The sequence below is a fragment of the Symphalangus syndactylus genome, chromosome 2 (genome assembly GCF_028878055.3).
Source record: "Symphalangus syndactylus isolate Jambi chromosome 2, NHGRI_mSymSyn1-v2.1_pri, whole genome shotgun sequence".
Classification (NCBI taxonomy): Eukaryota; Metazoa; Chordata; class Mammalia; order Primates; family Hylobatidae; genus Symphalangus; species Symphalangus syndactylus.
Genome location: NC_072424.2, coordinates 146903662 through 146926208, shown reverse-complemented (window position 1 = coordinate 146926208; position 22547 = coordinate 146903662). Strand labels below are relative to the sequence as shown.

The window sequence follows — 22547 nt, the reverse complement described above, 5'->3', positions numbered from 1 at the left end:
GGCGGGAGGTGGGGCGCGCCGCGGGCTGGGGGGAGCCGCGGCCGAGTACAACGCTGGGCCGTGGGGAGCCAGGCGGCGGCGGGGCTGAGGGGAGCGGCGGGGCTGAGGCGGCCGCGGGGCTGCGGCGAGCGAGCGGCGCGGCTGAGGCGGCCGCGGGGCTGAGGCGAGCGAGCGGCGGGGCTGAAGGGACCCGCGGCGGCGCTGAGGCCAGCGGCGGAGCTGTGGGGAGCGGCGGTGCTGAGGTGGTGGCTTCGGCCAGGCGGATTGGGCTGACGTGAGAAGCGCCGCCGCCGCTGGGCCTCCTCCATTCCGGCCTGCAGCCCCGCGCCCTCCCAGCCTCTGGCGCCCTCCCGCGCGGGCGGCGCGCTGGCGGCGGCCATGGCGGTGGCGGCGGCGCTGGCGGGCCGCGGGGCGCGCGGCGGCAGGGGCCGGCCCCCGGGCGGGCGGGCGGAGGGGGCGGGGCCGGGGCGGCGGGGGGCCCGCGCGGCGGCGGCGGCGGCGGCGGCAGCGGCAGCGGCAGCGGCCGGGACAAGGCGGAGGCGACGGCGGCGGCGGCGGCGCGGGGCGCTCGGGCTGATGGCGGCGGCCGGGCCCGGGGCTGCGCTGTCCCCGCGGCCGTGCGACAGCGACCCAGCCACCCCCGGAGCGCAGTCCCCGAAGGTGAGGAAGCGGCCGGTGCGATCCGACCCTGACCCAGTCCCGGGCCTGGGTGCCGGCGCCTCGGCCCAGTCCCACCAGCGGCCGCCCAGCGTCTCGGGGGCGTGGGCCCAGGCCGGGCGCCGCGCCTGAGACCAGGGGTGGTCGGCGAGGCGGGGCGCCGAGGGGAGCCCGCGGCCTCTAGCGAGCAACAAGTGCGGGCGGGCGGGGGACGCGGCGCGGCTTCCCCTAAGTTGGCAGCCGGCCCCGCTTGACAAGCTTGTCCCCAAAACGCCTCTTCCTGGGCCAGCCGTGGGACGGAACGCGCCCGGGGCCGAGGGAGTTGGCCTCGGAGGGGCCTGCAGAAGCGCGCGTTCGCTCAGCCTTCACTCCGCGCATAGTTTGCTGAAGTGTCTGAAAGCTTACTGCAAAAAACGGAGTGGCGAACAATATGGAAAATCAACACACTCAGTGAACTTAGTGCAATAACTAAGTTAATACGCAAGCGTCCGGATGTTTTCAGCGGAAGTCTGTTTTTAAAACTTTTTACTGCTTGAAGAGGTGAAAAGAAATTGGTGTTGAGAAAATGGAGATGAGCAGTAGTGTCACGCATCAAAACGTTTTGGTTCTAAAGTTAGGCTAGCAGTTTGTGACAGAAGGTTAGAAGGGAGGAATGATGTTTTAAAAGCCTCGAAGCTTGAAATTGGATTGAAAATTAGAAGGCGGTGGGAACTGGAATGCTTCAGAGCCAGCCAGCCTTCGTGCGGTGTGCGCTCTGCGCGTTGGCAGGGGAAGCCGTCCTGTGGCAGCCTAGCCTGGCTGCGCCTGCCTGGGAGCTTTTCCCGTTGCATACGTCCACCGTGCTGTAAGAGACTCATTTTGAAGGGTCCTCAAAGGCCCTCGCCAATGGAAGTAACTAGATTGTAAAACTCTGAATGCACATCCTTGCACTTCCAGCATTTGACGTCTGGCCCGGCACCTGGAGGGCACTGAGCCAGTGCCCCCTGAGTGCATTCTTGACCCCTGAGCCTTAGGAAGGATGTGATGCATAGAAATTCATCTGATTTGTAGTTGGAAACCACCTGTAACTCTGGAAAGCACATCTCTGATTTAGTACGTTTGGGAGTCTGAAAACATGGGCCTCTGTATCAGTATTGAGGTTACACGGAAATTCTTACCTTATTCCGTCATGTATTGGGAACAATATTGCTGTTACTACCTCCCTCAAGAAAAAGGCCCGCTGCCCAGATGCTCACTTTATATAATAATGCCTTTGCCTAGAATTTGTAGTAGTAATTTAAAACACTTGATGAAATTGTAGTCTCAGCTTTTTTGAGCACTTTGCATTTTTAACTTTATTTTTGTGTATTTTTGAGTGTCTCAACATTTTAGCTAAAGGGAAATATATTTAAGGATATAAAAATCCTTAAAATGCTCACCAATAAAATAGAAAAAATACTGGAATGTTTAAAATGAGTTATGTTGAAAGTATTGAATATGTAATGTTGCAGTTGTGATACTTATGCAAATTTCCAGAGAGTAGATTTAGACTGCAGAGCTCTTTAATGAAATGCTTATTTTATAAGGACTGAAAAAGAATATGTATTTTACTATTCGGAAAAGAACCAGTAAATTCCTAGGAGCTAGAGACATTTGAGACTTTATTATCATAATCATCATTTTAACTAATATTTATCAGATAACTCGCTAGTCCTTGTTCTAAGTACTTCTAATATAGTAGCTCATTTAATCATTGAATTAGCCATGTAATAGGGGCACTATTATAGTCTCAAATTTTCAGATAAGGAGATGCTCACAGAGAATAACCTACTCAGCTAGTGAGGGACAGTGCCCAGTGAGAAGCCGTCCAGCTCTGGCATGCCTGGCCACTATACCATATTGCCTCTTTATATTCTTTTGCAGGATTGCTTTCATTTTAATATGTAGCAAGAGAACTATGGTATTTAGCAAAATTGGATTAGCGTTGAAAGCCATATTACCTTAAAAAAATTATGATTTTTAGACCTTAAGCGTTGGCTAATAAGTAAATAAATCAGTTTCCTAACATCTGATACTTTTTCTGAATGAAATGGTTGAATTTATAACCTTGATGTTCTTGCCACATGATGGATTACATTAAAAATATATAAACCTCTTCTTTTAAAAAAAAAAAATTCCCCTCCCCCTCTCAAGCTTCTTTTTTTGGTGTGTGTGTCGCTATATTATAGATTGATGACCCTTATTAGGGTATATTTTTGCTAAATTTTAGCAGTGTAAGAAGAAGAGTGAGTAGTTAGAATTGTTTTCAGTCTTGTGTGTCCCCTTTTCACAGGGACATAAATGCCTAAAGTAGTCAATTAAAATAGTCCTATGAACCGGCTCTAAGTTGAATTGAGAACTGTAAATGATCCATAAATTTTTTTCCCCCTGAGCTTGGGTAGGAGAGTTTGCTTTAATCCTAGAGTGATGCAGCAGTTTGATATATTTATGAAGAGCAGAAAGCAAAAGCAGTTTTACATTTACGGGTTCATTGAAAATGTTTTTATTTTGATTGGATTGAAGATCAGTTTTAAATTTTATTCCAGGTCTTGCTCATGCCAAACTCTTAGTCCCTTTTAATTATAATATGAAGTTAATACTTGTATGACTAGTTGTCCTTAGACAGTCTTTCACTTATTGAGACTTACTATTCTTTTATTCTGTCTCTAATTATTATTTTTGAATCTTTTAAATGTACAGGATGATAATGAAGATAATTCAAATGATGGGACCCAGCCATCCAAAAGGAGGCGAATGGGCTCAGGAGATAGTTCTAGGAGTTGTGAAACTTCAAGTCAAGATCTTGGGTACTGTCATTTTACCGGTTATTAATATATTTTGTGATGTTTCTCTTTGCCTTAACATCCTCTTCCCTTTCCCCCACCTCTGGCAAAGGCAATTATTAAAAATTGTAGAATATTTTCTTCCTGTTCTATAATGTACCATCAAAGTTGGTCTTGCTACCGAGTGTAATTAAAAAACAATTTAATGATAGTAAAATACATACATACATAAAATTTAATCATTTTAACAATTTTTAAGCGTGAAATTCATTGGCATCAGTTACATTCACAGTGTTGTGCAGCCATTACCACCATTCATTTCCAAAACTTTTTCACTACCCCAAACTTTATAACCATTAAGCAATAACTTCCCTTTCTCCCTGTATTTAGCCCCTTGCAACCATCATTCTACTTTCTATTTCCGTGAATATGACTACTTAGTTAATTCATATAAGTGGAACCATAAAATATTTGTCCTTTTGTGACTGGCTTATTTCTCTTAGAACTTTGAATATCTTCAAGGTTCATCTCTGTAGCATATGTCAGACTTTTGTTCTGTTTTTAAGGCTGAATAATACTCCATTTTATGTATATAGTGATTTTGTTTATCCATTCAGATGTTGATGGGCATTTGGGTTTCCACCTTCTGGCCAAGGTGAATAATGCTACAGTGAGCATTGGTGTTCAGAGTTTGTGTTTTCAGTTTTTTTGGATGTTTACCTAGGAGTGGAGTAGCTGGATTATATGGTAATCCTATGTTTAATTTTTTGAGAAGCTGCCAAACTGTTTTCCATAGGGGCTGCACCAATTTACATTCCTACCAGCAATTCACAGTTTCCAGTCTCTTCATATTTTTCACCAATTTGTTATTTTTCATTTTTTAAAATAATAGTTATTCTAAAAGGTGTGGAGTGATATTTTGTGATTTTGATTTGCATTTTCATAATGTCTACTGATATTGAACATCTTTTCATCTGCTTCTTGGCCATTTGTATAGCTTCTTTGGAGACATGTCTATTCAAGTTCTTTGTCCATTTTTTATTTGGGGTTTTCTTGTTGTAGGAGCTTTTTAAATATATTTTGTATATTAATACTTTATCAAAAATATGATTTACACATATTTTCTCCTTTTCTGTGGGTTGTCTTTTCACTCTCTTGATAGTGTCCCTGTACAGAATTTTTAATTTTGATGAAGCCCAAATTTTTCATCTATTTTTTCTTTTGTTGCTTTTGCTTTTGGTGTCATATGTAAGAATATACTGCCAAATCCAAGGTTGTGAAAGATTTCTATGTTTTCTTCTAAGAGTTTTCTAGTTAGCTCTTATATTTAGGTCGTTGATCCATTTTGAATTGTGATATGAGGTAAAGGTCCAATCTTGTACTTTTGCATGTGGATACCCAGTTTCCCAGCACCATTTTTGAGAACACTGTTCTTTTTGAAGGTTGCTTTTTAAATAGATGGATGCATAACGTAGTGTCACTTTCCCATGTCCAATATAGAGGTTGAATTGGCCCAGATCCTGAAATCTGTTACTCAGGATGGAGATTGACTGTGATACCCTGGCACCTTCAAACTAGGTCCATTCTTTGCTTCTGGGTTTGTGGAGTATTTGAGAACAAACAGTTACGGTTTATGATATGATGCATTGAGATAATAGGTTTTTAAGAGTTCTGTTTTCTCAGCTATTTATGACTCACTGAACAGTAGACAAGAGACAGAAGTTGATTATTCCTTGGGTGGATGAAATACTGGCTATGCATTTTAAGCCCAAGAGAAAGAATTCAGAGCTGATATCATCATCACCTTGCTTTGCCCTTATAGGTCCCTTGAACTAAAAATGCCTTTGTTCTACAATTGTGATTCTAGGTTCTTCCCAGTGTATAAAAGATGTTATTTTCACTGTGCCTTTTTGACTTGGTAGACCAGATAATTATTTCTATTCCTTGTACCTGTTTTGTAATTTTCTTTGATACACAGGAAGTCAAGTCATAGGAGGCAAATAATTTAAATACTTAAAATAGTTTTCAAAATATCCTCAATAAAAGTGATTAAAAATTAATGAAAGCTACATTTAATGCATAATATATATTTCTGTACTTAGCTTTAGTTACTATCCAGCAGAAAACTTGATAGAGTACAAATGGCCACCTGATGAAACAGGAGAATACTATATGCTTCAAGAACAAGTCAGTGAATATTTGGGCGTGACCTCCTTTAAAAGGAAATATCCAGGTACTAGTTTATGTAATAGATTAATTTATAATTGATAGTAATTCTTTATGATACACTATCAACTTCTGAATTTTTCTGTAGATTGTATTTTATATTCTTGTGCTTGCGGTTTTTCTTTTTTTTTTAAGACTAAGGGTCTCATTCTGTCACCAAGACTAGAGTGCACTGGTGCGATTATAGCTCACTGCAGCCTTGCACTCCTGGGCTAGCTGTCTCCCTGCCTCAGCCTTCTAAGTATCTGGGACTACAGGTGTGCACCACCACGCGTGGCAAATGTTTTTAATTTTTATTTTTTTAGAGATGTGAAGTCTTGCTATGTTGCCCAGCGTGGTCTCAAACTCGTGGCTTCAAGCTATCCTCCTGCCTCAGCCTCCTGAATTGCTAGGATTACAGGTGTGAGCCATCACGCCTGGCTGTGTTTCATTTACTACTATCATTCAGCATCTTTCTTTATTATTGATATTTTCTATGGCTCATAAACTGATTTAAAAGCAAAATGGGAAAGGTGAATTTCCTGGGGAAAATTTTAGAAAAAATCATTTTATAGTTAAGTTTGGGATTTTTACCATTGTCCCTTGATCTAAGGAGTAGAGTTAGCTGTATGAGCCATATCTGAATTTGAGAAAGGCTATTCCTTCTAGTTTAGTATCGTTATTTATATGACCTTCTTGCTTTGGATTATTCTATTTCCTATTTTATTCTAACTTTTGTATCTTGCTGAGTTTTATTTCTTGAATTTTATTTCTTGAATTTATAAATTTTTTTGTAGCCCCTTTAATATTTGGAATATGTAATATGAATACTTTAAAAAATCAAGGTTTTTAAGCTTTTAAAAGTTTTACAAATACATAAGGTTTTGCTGTTTTTAATAGTCTTTTGATCTTTTTTTGGAGATTTAGAGCGACGAGATTTGTCTCACAAGGAGAAACTCTACCTGAGAGAGCTAAATGTCATCACTGAAACTCAGTGCACTCTAGGTAAGAATAGCTTTTTAATGTGAATAGCTTTTTAATATGAATTATTCAAGCTGAACGTTTATGAGATAATACTAGATAAGTATATTTCCTAAAATATTTTACAAAATTAATAAATCGAACTATTTAAACGCTACATTATTTACTTCATTTTTGGTTATTGTTAAAATGCACAGGAGAATGAAGCTTGAACACACATGTGGTTCCTGACTTATGATGGTTCAGCTTCATGATAGTGTGAAAGCAATGCATATTCAGTAGAAACCATACTTCAAGTGTCTATACAACCATTATTATTTTCACTTTCAGTATAATATGTAACAAATCACATGACATATTCAACACTTTATATTAAAATTTGTGTTAGATGATTTTGCCCAGCTGTAGGCTAATGTAAGTTTTCTGAGCATGTTTAAGGCAGGCTAGGGTAAGCAAAGATGTTTGGTAGGCTAGATGTATTAAATGCTTTTTCTTGTTAGGATAGTTTCAACTTAGGATGGGTTTATCATATGTAACCCCATTGCAAGTCAAGGATCAACCTCTATTCTATAACAGAGTATAATTGTCTAATTTTTCTTTTTTTTTGACACAGAGTCTCTCTCTGTTGTCCAGGCTGGGGTGCAGTGGCACGATCTTAGCTCACTGCAACCTCCATCTCCCGGGTTCAAGGAATTCTCCTCCCTCAGCCTACCGAGTAGCTGGGACTGCAGGCGCATGTCATCACACCCATCTAATTTTTGTATTTTTATTAGAGACGGGGTTTCACCATATTGGCCAGGCTGGTCTCCGACTTCTGACCTTGTGATCCACCCACCTTGGTCTCCCAAAGTGCTGGGATTACAGGCATGAGCCACCATGCCCAGCCCTTGTCTAATAATTTTTACAGTTTTCAGAGTGTTTGTATTTTGTGTGCAAAGCTTGTACAATATATTTTTTTAAGTTGTAGGTTCTTTGTTAAGTGCATGGTGTGTGTGTGTAGTCCCAGCTACTTGGGAGGCTGAGGGAGGAGGATCACTGGAACACAGGACTTTGGGGTTGTAGTGTGCTGTGATCACGTCTGTAAATAGCCACTGCACTCCAGCCTGGGCAAGATGGTGAGACCACATCTCTAAAATGCAAAAAGGCAAATTTTGTTCAATTTTTAGTTCTGTATAATTATGTCCATGCTTTCTTTGTAATCTTTTTTTCACAAACATTTTATTGCAACATGGCTACTTTTTATATAAATTCTTGGGAATGCATTTCAGCAATTGGTGAAATCTGATACTGTGAGTTTTGAAAATTGTCTCCATGATGTGTGTGTGTGTGCTGATGTTTTTGGTGAAATTTTAATTGATTGTAATGTTTCTTGTGTATGGAATTTGAAGACTGGGAACTATAATACATTGAATTTTTTTTTTTTTATTCATCCAGTATTCTGTAGCACTTGTTAGTAGTTGGTGCATTTCATTATTTAACAGTTGTTTCCAGCTAAAGGGATATATGTTCAAAGCACATAGAATCTTAAAAATAAACTTGTTTGATTGAAAAATTGATATATTTGCCTTTTGCAAGATAATCTTTTAATTGCTCGAGTTTATATTATGAATATTAAGTTTAATTATTTTCAAATATACTAAGATACTTTGCTCTGGCTATTGGAAAACCATTACAATGTGGAGCGGTTTGAAGAAGTAAATTTTGAAGAGTGCTTTTGTTCACTTATCCTTAAAAGAGCTTCTTTATTTTTTTATTTTTTGGTTTAAAATAGGTTTAACAGCATTGCGCAGTGACGAAGTGATTGATTTAATGATAAAAGAATATCCAGCCAAACATGCTGAGTATTCTGTTATTCTACAAGAAAAAGAACGTCAACGAATTACAGACCATTATAAAGAGTATTCCGTAAGTAATTGAGGTGACTGGCATTTTTTATTTGGGTTGGGGAGAATGACATTTTATAAAGTTACATATGACTTCCAACTGTATTTTTTTTTTCCAGCAAATGCAACAACAGAATACTCAGAAAGTTGAAGCCAGTAAAGTGCCTGAGTATATTAAGAAAGCTGCCAAAAAAGCAGCTGAATTTAATAGCAACTTAAACCGGGAACGCATGGAAGAAAGAAGAGCTTATTTTGACTTGCAGACACATGTAGGATAACTTAAATTTAGTACCCCCTGAACTTAGTTTATTACTTGTTATTGCAGAGTGCCCATTACCCCCTTTATCGTTATTTTTTGTACCACCTATGTGTGTGTTTTTTTGTTTGTTTGTTTGTTTTTTTTTTTGTGGCAGAGTCTCACTGTGTAGCCCAGGCTGGAGTGCAGTGGCATGATCTCGGCTCACTACAACCTCCGCCTCCCGGGTTCAAGCGATGCTTCTGCCTCAGCCTCCCCATTAGCTGGGATTACAGGCGCCTGCCACCACACCCAGCTAATTTTTTGTATTTTTAGTAGAGACAGTGTTTTACCATGTTGGCCATGCTGACACCTATGTGTTCTTTTTTTCCTCAGAAGTTGAGATACTATTTTTAATGGTGTGCTTAATAATACTCAATTTACATTTTTTTGTGAGATGTCTTTTGCTTTACGGTTGATAATTCTACTAAATGAGACTAATAATAGCTACATATCATACTTGCTATGTGTCCCAAGAGTTTTTAAAAGAGATTTGCATGTTAATTCTCATAGTAACCATGTGAGGTTGGAACTAGGATTACTTCCATTTCATAAAGAAATTGAGCTACAGAGAGGTCGTATAAGCTACCCAGATCACTCTGCTGTTAAGTAGTGAGCAAGAGATCCACTGCCATTCCTCAGGAGAATAGGCCTCTAAAACAATAATATATAGAACTGAAAGCACCAACTGTCCTCTTAGGTTATAGCTCCTGATATCTCCTAAAATTTTAGCTTTTCTAGGGGGAAGTGGGCGTGCAGTGGAGAGCATGTGGGGACTCTTCCTAAAGCCTTGATTCTTAGCATGGAATCAGTTTTGTGTTTCTCTTTATGTTAACATAGGTTATCCAGGTACCTCAAGGGAAGTACAAAGTTTTGCCAACAGAGCGAACAAAGGTCAGTTCTTACCCAGTGGCTCTCATCCCCGGACAGTTCCAGGAATATTATAAGAGGTATTTAGTAGTTTTAGTTACAGTTGGTATCGGCTATTGGTAAGGGGTTTCAGAGCCTTTTGTACTTGCCTCCTAACAATTTTGGGGTCTGTAGATATCACCGTAAGATATTGTATAGGATTTGTGTTGCTATTCTTCTCTGGTTCTGTGGTAAACAACACCCTGTAGTCAGAATTTGAATATATGCTGATGAAGTCTAGATGCCTCTGTCTCTGCCCATTCTGTTTGGGTTTGTTAGAGACAGATGCTGGGGATTCTGTAGCACCTCACTGCTCAGGGTATGTTCTGTGGTCCAAAGCACTATTATTGCTCAGAAGCTTGTTGGAAATGCAGAATCTCAGGCCCAACTCTAGACCTATGACTCCGAGTCTGCATTTTAACAGATGTCTGTATGATTCATGTGCAGGTTGGAGTTTGAAAAACACTGACTTTTACTGCACAGAAGATGAGAGAAGGAGCAGAGAGGGGCAGGCAAGGGCAACTGGGTGCCCCAGCCACATTGCTGACCTGGCTTGGCTGCTGCTCCAATCTGGACCCTAAATGTTACTTATCTCCTATTCCCAAACTAAATGTAACTGAAAAAAACAGGGCTAACAGATTCTTTTTTTGTTTTTTTTTTTTTTTTTGAGACAGAGTCTCGCTCTGCACCCAGGATGGAGTGCAGTAGTGTGATCTCAGCTCACTGCAACCTCTGCCTCCTGTGTTCAAGCGATTCTCCTGCCTCAGCCTCCCAAATAGCTGGGACTACAGGCACACGCCACCACACCCAGCTAATTAAAGTGTCAGCTTTTACTTCGACCTTAAGCCTTACTCTGGAACTGTATGTTTTTCATAATATACTATTTTTTAGAGAATAGAATTTAAAATATAGTATCATAACTCACATCATTTGAAAGTCAAATCTTGGGCTGAAATTTTTTAAATTAAAAAAAGATGTTTTTAATTCAAATTTAAATCATGAGCAGTAATTTTTTAAAAGTTTTTCTTCAATTTTTTTTTGAGATGGAGTCTCACGCTGTCGCCCAGGCTGGAGTGCAGTGGCGCAATCTCGGCTCACTGCAACCTCTGCCTCCCAGGTTCAAGTGATTCTCCTGCTTCAGCCTCCCCAGTAGCTGGGATTACAGCTGCCCACCACCTCGCCCAGCTAATTTTCTGTATTTTTAGTAGAGACGGGGGTTTCACCATGTTGGCCAGGCTGGTCTCGAACTCCTGATCTCAGGTAATGTGCCCACCTTGGCCTCCCGAAATGCTGGGATTATAGGCGTGAGTCACTGCACCCGGCCTTTAATTTTTAAAAATTTTATTTTGGCATCAGCAAATTATTAAAAGTCACATGCAAGTATATTAACCCCTTTGCTTTTTGGTGTGTTGTCTTAGTTGGAGAAGTCTTGATCTAGGGTCGCTTCCTGAATGAGGGCTACTGAGGGCGAGAATGGAGGTGGCATGAAGCATTGCTGTCTGACCTAGGGGAAGAGATTGCCAATATAGTTTCAGACAAAATAGATGATTAAATTTGTTAGAATACATGCTTCCCAAATTTGTTTACAATGATTTGTTACTAAAAATTTTGCTTTCTATATTATTTAAGTAATATCATGTACCATGCACTGGTGTGATATATACGCATTAAGTAAGTTAATGCATATATATCAATTGTATGAGGTAGATGCTATTATTAGGCCTGTTTTACAAATGGAGTGACAGCACAGAGAAGTAGCAAAGACCTGGGACAGTGGTGGAGGTGGATGTGAGCTGGCAGCCAGATTTGGGGCTACTGACATTTTACTTACTTTTTTCTTTTGGGTTGAGGGCAAAGAGGGGAGGCACATTATCTCTTAGTAAGAATCAAATGCATATTTTACATAAGTCTAGTGAAAAGATGTTCAGGCTTTTTATTAATTAACCCTACTTGATGACAAAAATGAAAAATTAATCTCTATTTTTCAAAAGTCTTTGGGGTTACTCAAGAAGTTTAAGGCTATCTTCATAGGTCAAAGATGAGTCTGTTTATATTTAATAATAAAGGGAAACCGAAAATAAACTCTCTGAACTTCAGGTACTCACCAGATGAGCTGCGGTATCTGCCATTAAACACAGCCCTGTATGAGCCTCCTCTGGATCCTGAGCTCCCTGCTCTAGACAGTGACGGTGATTCAGATGATGGCGAAGATGGTCGAGGTGACGAGAAACGGAAAAATAAAGGCACTTCGGTGAGAACATTTCTCTCTAGTAGGAAGCATTTCCTTTCTCTGAATTTTTGTTACGTTGAACTTCTGTCATCACCCTCTCTTTGAAAAAGTATGGCTGCATGTAATTTCCAGAAAGTATTCATCAAGAAAAGTTACTTATAGTATGTTTTGATAAAAACAAGCAGTCCATGGCCTTTGGTAAGCTTTATACTTAAAATCGCCCCTTTGTAGTTACCGTGAGCAATTTAGGCAAGGATATGGAAAATTAGCTTACAATCATTTATTCAATTTGCTGTCTCTTTAGCTTAAAATGTTGAACAAAACAGAATTTGATCTCTTGACATAGAAATGTAGTTTTCTCAGTTTAGGGGAGTGCATTAACTTATGTTTCTTTTGCTTAATCTTATGCTTCCTATAGGAAAATATTATGTTTAGTAATATGTTGTACAATTTGTTGGGTTTTCCTGTATGACTTTTTTTTTTTTTGTAGCAAAATGCACTTGCAAGACAATGGGCAGTTGGTGTTTTCTGTGGACCTGAAGGAGAATAAAATCCCAATGATGGTTTAGGGCTTTGATCCCAGTGATGACATAGGGCTTTGAATTTCTTTAGCATTGTGTTTTAAGTAACTGGCTATTTCAAACTTTTCATTGAAGCCAACTTAAATGTGAGATTGTGCTACCATTGAATGGACATTATTTCCTTGTCACCAACAGCTTCTAAAACATCTTTAATAATACATATTATGCAAAATAAGATACTGTTCAAGTATTAAAGTGGTGACACAACTTTTCTCCTGTCATGTTGCTAAAAGGGGAGCTATGGCATGCAAAGGGTGATGAAGCTGACTTCCTTTCATACTGCTAGGAAAAGTGTAAACTAATCCAACATTATGGGAAAGCATTTTGACAGTCGTACCAATTTAAGTTCCATAGTATTTGACCTAGCAAATCCACTAGTAGAATTTATCCTAAGGATTTAATCAGATGCTGAAAAATTTTAATTAGAAAAAGAAGGTCCGTTTGAGTGTCGACAGTATTTTTTATGCTGGAAGTTACAAATAAACTTTAATGCCCGCAGTGGGTAATATTATATTACATTTATAAGATAGAAATGCAGTTCAAAGAATATTTAATGATTGTGAGAAAAATGCACATAACGCTTTTAAAAAATACCAAAATACACATATGCATACACAGGCAGTGTAATCCAGTTTTGTGTTTTAAAAAATGAGGGCACAATGAGGTAGGGGGTAATGTGTGAGTCTCAGTGTCTTTATGTATATAAGTGGACACCTAGAAAAAAGATAAAGTAGATACATTCATGTTTCTAGTCAGTGTGTGTGTATCAGGGAGGCTCTAGATAACCTAATTTTTTAATTTATAATTTTCATAATTTATATGAAAGTTATAATTAGAACATTTTAAATTATAAAATGAAGAATTAAATGATCAGATACTGAGGCCTTAAACCTTGCATATATAAAATATTTCAGATCCTGTTGTAGATAGTTGAGGGATTGGCTCTGCATAGTTTAACATTGTGAAAACACAAATGTGTACTTGAAGGACTTTTTTTTTTTTTTTTTTAACTGCAGTTCTTCATTTTTCCTGAAGGACCTTCTTAATGACTTTTAGTACTTAGTGAAAATACCCACACTTATTTGTAACAATATATTTTTGTATGAAACAAATATGTTCCCTTGTGACGTGGAAAATGATGTTGAAGCTGTGTGCCGTAATAGTAGCTGAAGTGGATAATTGCGTTTTTGTGACTTATGTCAGAAAACAAAGTTGATGAAGGCACTGATATGAATGGAATCAGTTTTATACAATATACTTAGAAGAAGGATAAATGATTTTTAACATAACTTACTTTAGTCTCCACTGGAAAAAGCTTTCTTACATTTAGAATGATCTTTTTATTTTTAAATTGATAAAGCTTTAAAACTTTTTTTGAATATTTTCCATAGTTTTCAAAATCCAGACTCAAATTTGTCTTAATTCCAAAGAATCTTTGTTTTTGCCTTTTAAACTCCAGGACAGCTCCTCTGGCAATGTATCTGAAGGGGAAAGCCCTCCTGACAGCCAGGAGGACTCTTTCCAGGGAAGACAGAAATCAAAAGACAAAGCTGCCACTCCAAGAAAAGATGGTCCCAAACGTTCTGTACTGTCCAAGTCAGTTCCTGGGTACAAGGTAGAAGAAAAAAGCCCCTGACTCAGCTTCTTTACTGACCAGCCTCTCTCCCTGAAATATTTTAACTTGACTTTCACGATCGTGGAGCTTCTGCCTGCTGTACTTCACTAGCTGTTCTCCTATGGTGTGCCCTTTGTCCGCTGCTTTCTTTTTTGCTTTATTTCCTTGGTGGCTTTTCTGTCACTTTTGGCTATGGTTTAGCTTCTGTTTTCTGTATATGTACAACTTATAAGTCTTTTTTTTTCTTTGAAATAATAACCAGGCAAGTATGGGTTTTTAAAACATTATTTCATAGGCAGAAGTTTATATTTTCTTTCCTTGGAGTAAAGATCATAATTATTTGGCATTTTAAATGCCCCAGCATTTAGTGTAGCTAAAGCTGCTGAGCTATAAAGTATGAGTGGATATACTGTTGGACTAAGTTGCATTTTTTTAGTGCCTTTCATTAAGAAAAGTCTGGGTTTAATCTAAGGATTATTTGATCCATACGCTAAATTTAGCTAACTCTGGGATAGAAAATAATAAAACCTGTTATTTACATTGTAGTGATTTTTAGCATAACCTTGGTAAAGAGCCTATATGATTCTATGACAAGAATTAAAACATACTTGTTAACTTGTTGATCTGATTATCCTCAGAGTAAAGTAGTAGGTTGTCAGCAACTATTACTGTATTTTGAACTTGTCCTCCCTCTGTCTGCCCCTCCCTTTTCTTTTGAAGAAAAGGTGAGGTGAGAGGTGAGTAGCCTTATTTGCATATAGGGATTTAAGAATATCATAAAAGGAAGAATTAGCTGTACAGTTTCATATTTGGGATGGTGGTAGTAAAATATACTACCTTTTGATTCTTTTGGTCTGAAATGTATTAGAACATGCTTTTATTGCACTTATGAAGGTGTATTGAAGGAAAATTTTAGAGTAAGCTGATAAGAAAGTTTTGCCAAGTGAAATTGTTAAACACCTTGTATGTCAGAACCTGTGATTGTGGTAAATAATGCACAAGAACAGGCTGAAGTAAGTCACCTTTCCCTCAAACTAACTAGAACACGTTCTAACATGTTCATTTACCTTTCTTCAAGTAAAAAAAGCGACTTATTAAATTAGTGTATTTCATATTTTATTAGAAAATACTTTTATGTAATTAACTTAAAAAAATTTTTTTTTGGTAGCCTATAGCAAGCAAATTTTAAGCTTAATTCAGTAAGGGTTGGCTTCCAAGGGTGGCTGCAATAGGCTGCAGCTGTGTGATTTTTGTACTTGTTTTTGCATATATAGCTTATCTAATTTCTTTATATAAATTAATGCTTAATAACTGAAAGCATGTGAGCTCCAAAGATGAAATTTCAGAAACAGTATACACGAATGAGTGTTTCCACTGGTCTGCTAAGAGCTTTAAATGGAAGTGGCCGCTCAAAGCAGTGTCCTGTTAACTCTTGAGTGCTAAGTAGATCTTTCCAACATGGGTTAAAAAGAGAGAATATTGAAATAGATGTTTTAATACAGGCTGGAAATCAACTATTCAACACTATCATTGATTTAGTATACAAGAAATCATATAGATTAACTGAACTTAATAGTACTCAAGTAGGATATGCAAAATTTATATTTTAAATAATCTGTGAACATTTTTAGTACCTAAAAATGTTTCAGGTATTTCAAAGATGGGAACAACCAGTATCTAGTCATCATACATTAATGTGAACATGCTTATTAAAAGTGAACCTCTTTATAAAAGGTATTAATAAACCAAGATGTGCCTAAATATTAGGGTACTTCAAGCTAAAGGTCATAGTTTGTGTATATATATATATATATATATATATATATATATGAGATTCAATAAAGTAATGTATCTGATGCTTTGCTTAATAAGATTCACTAGTGCTTGCCCTTAATTCGTAGGACAGTATTGTTTAGGTTACATTAACCTGAAATTTAAAGCATAATTATTAGGATTCCGGCCTATAAATATATAATTAAAATCTATACTATATTATTGCTACCATGAAAGTCTTATCTTTGGCTGTTTTTCAAGTAGAAAAGTAAGTGTACTGTGAGCCTTTTATTTGAGATGCTGAGAGCTATTAGGATGAGCATTGCAGTTTTCTTGTCAATAGTGAAACTCTGATGATGTTGCAGTTATTTGAAGTAGAACCGATTGTCTAAACCAGACACACACAGGAGTGTGCTCCATTGGCCTTGGGGAGAGTGCTGCACATTAACCCTTCCCTCAACTGTGCAATCCACTGAGACTGGCTTCTCTAAGCCACAGTTATTATCTGCTGTGTAATGTCCTGGATGCCAGCACTGTGGCTTCTTAGGGCAGATGCTTTGTATATTGAGCTGCAGCATTCATCATAGAAAATGCTACAAAGCTGTGTCTCTTCCCCTTCTCTCATGTTTCCCTCGTTTCATCAAGATGAAGACTGTTGGGTAAGAAAAACTAAGTGATTTAACAAATCATTATGATTTAAACTTAGAAATAAACCTAGAATTTTTTGGTGTCCCTTTTATCATAGGTGTTTAATGTATATTTTAATGATTGTAGAACTTGAATTGCTCTAGAATGTGAATGACTACCCTTGTGTTTTATTCCTTTTGGCTTTTGTAAAGAATCTCCTATGAGGAGTTCTGTTTTTAGAATTTAATATTGTTTGGTTACTTCCCTGACTTTAGTGAAAGATATTAGAGTATTTACTATGCCAGTATCTAACTTGAACTATGAGTGTTAAATAAGTATATCTTTTACGTTTAGTACAGGTACCATAACCAAAAGAGATTTCTTAGTTTTGATGGATTAAGAGAGAGCATTCTGCTGTATATTATGGCAGGTACAGATATGATCATAACTGAACCAGAATTTGGATTATAGAAGTGCACTTCCTAGCTGTTTATTATTTAGGTATAGGAACACACAATGAGAACCTTATGTTTAGAATGTAGCAGTAACAACAGAGGGTAACTACACTGCAAGACTTAAATGGTTTGAGCATGTGACACTATCCTTTTGTTGGGGGGAGCAGGGTATAAAAATATACATACAGGAGATTAGTTTAATAGTAAAGTTTTATATGTATGTTTAACTTCCATGATATTTATTATTTTGTAGAGACATTTGTGATTGTTTAGAGTTCTTGTTTTTATTCTATTTATGTATAAGGTTGACTTTTTTTAAATAAATAAGCCAAAAATTTTTTGAATGCCTCTGTCATCTTTTGCAAAGAAAGATAATTGAAAAAATATAAAACTTAAAATAATTAAGAACAAATTGTTTAGGTCTAACAGGTTATGAAGGTGGCAGTGAGACATTTCAAAGCTAGAATATATACAAAGTTTGAGTTTTGTTTAGGTTCCTCTTTGGTTCAGTAAATTAGGAAAGGGATGCATTTGGCAGGGTGGGAATAAAGCAGAAATGAAACAATTCTACTTAAAATTATTATTTTCCCAGTTCATCTACGTGTGTGTGCGCGTGTGTGCATGTGTGTGTATGTATGTGTGTATGTATATCCCCTTATCCCATTTCATTCTTGGCCCATGCTTGCTCTTCCTTTTTTACCACTGTTATTTACTTATTTCCAAAGCATGAGTGAACGTCATTTTGTAACAGTCAGGACTGTGACGTTCGGATGCCCTCCCTCCCCTGGTAATTTTAAGTGCAGTGTACCCTTTTTCCTTTGTCATTTCCATGTGTAACCAAGTATGTCTAAAATTCAGACACCTTCACTGGACCATGCATGTTTTTAATCTGAAAGATGAGTAGTACTCAGTGTTTGTGTATTTTTTAAGTGACTGCAATTTTTTTTTGCTTGTCTGAAAACTTTTTCCCTTTTATAATTTTACATTTTATAGTGAATCCTTCTAAGTATAGATTCTTTTATTAGACATGCAAAGAGAATAATCACACAAGTTTTCCACAAACATCTATGTACATGCCAGTGTATGCATGAGACATCTTTCAATTAAAAATGTTTAAACTGATTTTTTTTTAAATAGTACTATACCAATGAGGATAAGCTGATTTTTTAACTTAGATTTTATAGCTCTAGTTTTACAGTTTTGGAAAATAGCAGTTTTTAAACAAAATTAATATATGAGCTATTTAAAATGGTCTTTTTAGAGTAAGTCTTACATTTAATGGTCATTCGCTACTTGGATTTTCTTGTCCAATTAATAGTGACATTTAACATTGTATTGAGTCTTTCCTTCCATTCATTAAACAGATCTTACTGTGCATGTAGGGAGTATAGAATGCTACATTTAATCTTATGAGATCATGCTGTTTACAAAATTTTATGATGAAATCAATGCTTTCTTCAGTAGGCAATCTTACATTGTAGGCAGACTCCTGTCAAGTTTTGTCTTTCAAAATGGTCCTTATTAGCAAGTTACCAGAAGTAAAAATAGGGCAATAAAGTAGCAGAATTCCTTTTAAACCCATAGTAAGCTCTTCTGGCATGAATTTATAGCCCTCTTCTACCCTTCCAGCCAAAGGTCATTCCAAATGCTATATGTGGAATTTGTCTGAAGGGTAAGGAGTCCAACAAGAAGGGAAAGGCTGAATCACTTATACACTGCTCCCAATGTGAGAATAGTGGTAAGTATTGAAATGTCTTTTTAAAATTTTAACCACCGTATTTGTTGGTTCAAAAACTGGAATTTATAGTTTCAGGCAGATTTCAACCAAAGAGTCATCAAATTAAATACACGGTAGCTTGTGAGGCATAGACACAGCCCATGTGTTTTCCTCTACATTGTATATTCATTTCTCTTTGGCGATTTGACATTATAGCCATTCTCTGGAAGTCCTAAAGCAAACTAGTATTTTATGTGCCATATTAAGTTAAAATTTCTTATGTGAGATACCACTAACACTGGTTTTGATTTAGGCCATCCTTCTTGCCTGGATATGACAATGGAGCTTGTTTCTATGATTAAGACCTACCCATGGCAGTGTATGGAATGTAAAACATGCATTATATGTGGACAACCCCACCATGAAGAAGAAATGATGTTCTGTGATATGTGTGACAGAGGTTATCATACTTTTTGTGTGGGCCTTGGTGCTATTCCATCAGGTAAAGATTAAAAAAAGAGCAAACATTATTTTTGGGTGATGAGACTCTCCCAGCACTCCAAAAGGCTGCATAAATGCTATCATGACATGAAGAGCTTGTGGACTCTTACGTGCAAGTATGACCAAAGCTGTGATTATACAGGTCATGTCCACCAGTTTTTCATCCCTCGACAATTCCAGCTAAAGGATAAGTGAAAGGCCAGAATGCCCCGGCTAAGTTTTGGAAGTATAGTTCTATAGAATGAGCTGGTGTTTTTCTACTGAAATACTAAATTAACAGAGCATCATCTTGTTTCAAAGCCTTTATTTTTTATATCTATTTAGAAACTTAACAAAATGACTGCTACGTCTTTATACATTTCTATAGAAATCTATTATAGATTTCTGTAAATTGAGGCAGCATGACAATTCCAGATAACTTTAGAACAGAGTTGAATAAATCACAGTAATTGGACTAAAACATTACACAGATAATTGTGTAATTTTAGAACCTACTTGCATAGTTAACACTGTATAATACTCTTATAAAATATATGCCTACAACGAAGTTTCCTGGGAATCATTAAGCAAGCAACATAATTATTTTTCTGTAGTAATTCAGATCAAGTATGTAGTACAAGTTATCATTGTGCTGTTAGAAACTTAAAGTTTTAAAGTGCTGTCAGCAGAGTACACCAGGACTTGAAAGAAGGCTGTTAAGACACACAGCTGCCAGTGAGCAGGAGAGAAAAAGGCTTAAAAAAGCCAAATTCCAGAATGGGTTTTGAACTTTTGAAGTAGGTATTGAAGTTTTGAAGTATGATAGTGTTTGAATTTCAGGAAAGATTGTACTTTTTTAAAGGTCCATATCACTGTATGGCATTGCATCTCTCCCATCCCCCTTGACTTGCAATGAATTTTGCATGGCATTGATTACATTAAGTTTACATTTTTCTCCTTAAATTAAGGAACTCATAGTGCCCTTCTCACCACAGAATCCACAGAGGAATATCATTAGTTATAGCTAAGGAAGAAGAGTTTAGATGGGCTTAAAATTCAGTCCTGTAAAGATAATTTTTCATTCTATATTAACAATTTTTTTCCTAGGTCGCTGGATTTGTGACTGTTGTCAGCGGGCCCCCCCAACACCCAGGAAAGTGGGCAGAAGGGGGAAAAACAGCAAAGAGGGATAAAATAGTTTTTGACTCTAATACTGTATATGCATTTAAGTGGAATATTTGGTGCCATTTACAACATTTTCATGCCAATAAAAGATTTTTTTTTGCAAATTATGAGCTTAAAATCTGCAGTTATTTGTGTTAAAAGCTGCGCTTACTCTCGAAACTAACTCCAGGTAGAGAATTCATCTTCCAAAGTATTTTGTAGTAACCTTGGCTCCAAAAATTCAGTGGAAATGTTTAGTAACAAGATACTTGTTTCTCCATAGCCCCAAAAGTTAATTTTCATGAAACTTCCTAATCTACACTGTTTCTGGCCCACCATAGGTAGCATTGACAGTTATTTAATAACTAAAGAATTTTCATAGATATGACAAATGGCCTACTAAGATTTGGTGCAGCTGGATTTAGAGTTGTCATTATTGGACTGGTACAGGAACAAAGTTTGTAAATACCTGCCTGCCAGGAAATCCCTTTTGTATAGAAAAGTACCATCCCTACTTGGGGTACAGGCACGAGGCTTTAGTCCAGGTTCAGGGAAGTGTACATAAATCATTTCCAACTTGATTTTAGTAACTCTTAAAAACTTACACCTTGAACTTCGCTTACAATCTCCAGAGTAAAATTACAAAGTTAACCTTTTGATTTGTGTCACAGCATGAAAGGTTGCTCTATTTTTTATATATAAACCTGTTACTGCAATCATTTTTAGTCAACCTGCCTAATGAAAATGGAGTCTAAACACTTTGTGCACAGTCCTTTTATAGGAATTTTGATCTTTAAAAGAAAATACTGTGCTTGCTATTTTTGGGGTAACTGAGGTAACAAAACTGCGTATGGCTTTATTTTTCCATCCCTTGACTAGAAAAAGGTAACTAGAACTTCAACCAAGTACAAGTAGCAAGGTTCACAGCAAACTGCAATCAGCTTCACAGATGGAGGGTTTTATATCCCAGAGCGTGGTCAACGACTCAAAAGAGAATTTCAAGTACCAGTTTCAAAATGCTAATTAATATCGTCCAGAGAACAGATTCCTCCTCTTGCGAGGCGTCTTCCGGTGCACGAGCGTGCTTCTGGCCGGCATCTGCGCCGTCGGCGGGGTAGGCGGCCTCGCCGAACGGGTGCTGCTCCACCGTGCCGTCGTAGTACACCTTCATCTCGAACTCGCTCTCCAAGTGGGAGGGGTGTCCGTAGACGCCGATGCCCACTGGGCGCCGGAAGTGCGCGGGGATAGATACGGCGTCCGGGCCGCAGGTGGCCGACTGCAGCTCGTAGTCGTCGAAGCTGGGGTGCAGGCTGCTGGCGGAGACGTACAGATCCGCATCGCCCTTGAGGCTGCGCATCCTGAGGACTATCTTGCCCTCGTGGTTCAGTCGCAGGTAGCTGTAGTTCCCGGCGCCTATCTGACCCTGGACGACGTGCAGGAGCACCCACTCCTCGGGGACCTCCTCCTCGTCCACGCAGCTTCCCGGAGACAGGACCTGCGAAGCTAGGAGCAGCAGCAGGGCCGTCGTCCAAGGCGCGGCCTTCCCGCGGGGAGCGGCCATGGCTGGCGGCTCAGCTCCGGGGCCTGCAAGTGGATCAGTGCTGCTGGGGACACGGGAGGCGCTCAGCACCGGAGCCCGTCCCCGCCGTCCGCCCGCGGGGCCACGGCGCGTCCAGGCGCCTGGTCTCCCGCTGGGACTGTCCCTTCCCACCCGCGTGAGGCCCCGGGGAGGAGGGGGTGGGTTAACCCCTCCCCCGTAGCGCGACGCCCACCAGGGGCAGGGGCAGGGCCGCTGTGGCACCCTCGGACTCACCACCACTCCCCGCAGGGGGCCGCACCGTAAGCATCCGGACCCGAGGCCGGAGCCTCGCCGGAGGAGGCGGAAGTGACACTAGGCCCGTAAGTGAGCCGGCCGGAAGCGAGGCCTCGCCAGCTGTCGCGAGATAGCGAAAGGGGCGTGGGCGCGAGGGGCGGCAGGCTAGTAACCATAGCGGCGCGCGTGCGTCGGCGGGCAAGTAACCATAGCGGCGCGCGTGGGGCGGAGTGTGTCTCGGTAGTCCTTTGCGTGCCCTCCTGGGAGTTGGGTGCTGTGAGTCCTCCCCTAGCTGGTTGCTCTCGGCGCGGAGTCGGCGCCGAACCCGAGCTGCTGCTCTGGGGCGTGTGCCTAGGGCGCA

The 22547-nt window shown here is 39.3% G+C and overlaps 2 protein-coding genes across 3 annotated transcripts; one reads left to right on the top strand and one right to left on the bottom strand.

The window, feature by feature from the left end:
* Positions 1 to 42: 42 nt before the first annotated feature.
* Positions 43 to 20501, top strand: PHF10 (PHD finger protein 10). 2 transcript variants are annotated; one of them, XM_055269784.2, is made up of 12 exons: positions 43 to 660; positions 3376 to 3482; positions 5561 to 5691; positions 6591 to 6668; positions 8416 to 8549; positions 8647 to 8796; positions 9663 to 9772; positions 11829 to 11982; positions 14002 to 14157; positions 18642 to 18750; positions 19043 to 19231; positions 20317 to 20501. In XM_055269784.2, the coding sequence occupies exons 1-12, from the start codon at positions 379 to 381 to the stop codon at positions 20400 to 20402; spliced, it is 1686 nt and encodes a 561-aa protein (XP_055125759.1). In that variant the 5' UTR covers positions 43 to 378; the 3' UTR covers positions 20403 to 20501. The 2 variants fall into 2 exon arrangements, with proteins under 2 accessions (XP_055125759.1, XP_055125749.1); XM_055269774.2 differs by having other exon boundaries at positions 6585 to 6668.
* C2H6orf120 (chromosome 2 C6orf120 homolog) lies at positions 19520 to 22252 on the bottom strand. Its single transcript, XM_063623924.1, is given in 2 exon segments — positions 19520 to 22129; positions 22131 to 22252. Coding segments are annotated over 2 exon segments (861 nt in total). The 5' UTR covers positions 22221 to 22252; the 3' UTR covers positions 19520 to 21358.
* Between the last annotated feature and the right edge of the window lie 295 nt (positions 22253 to 22547).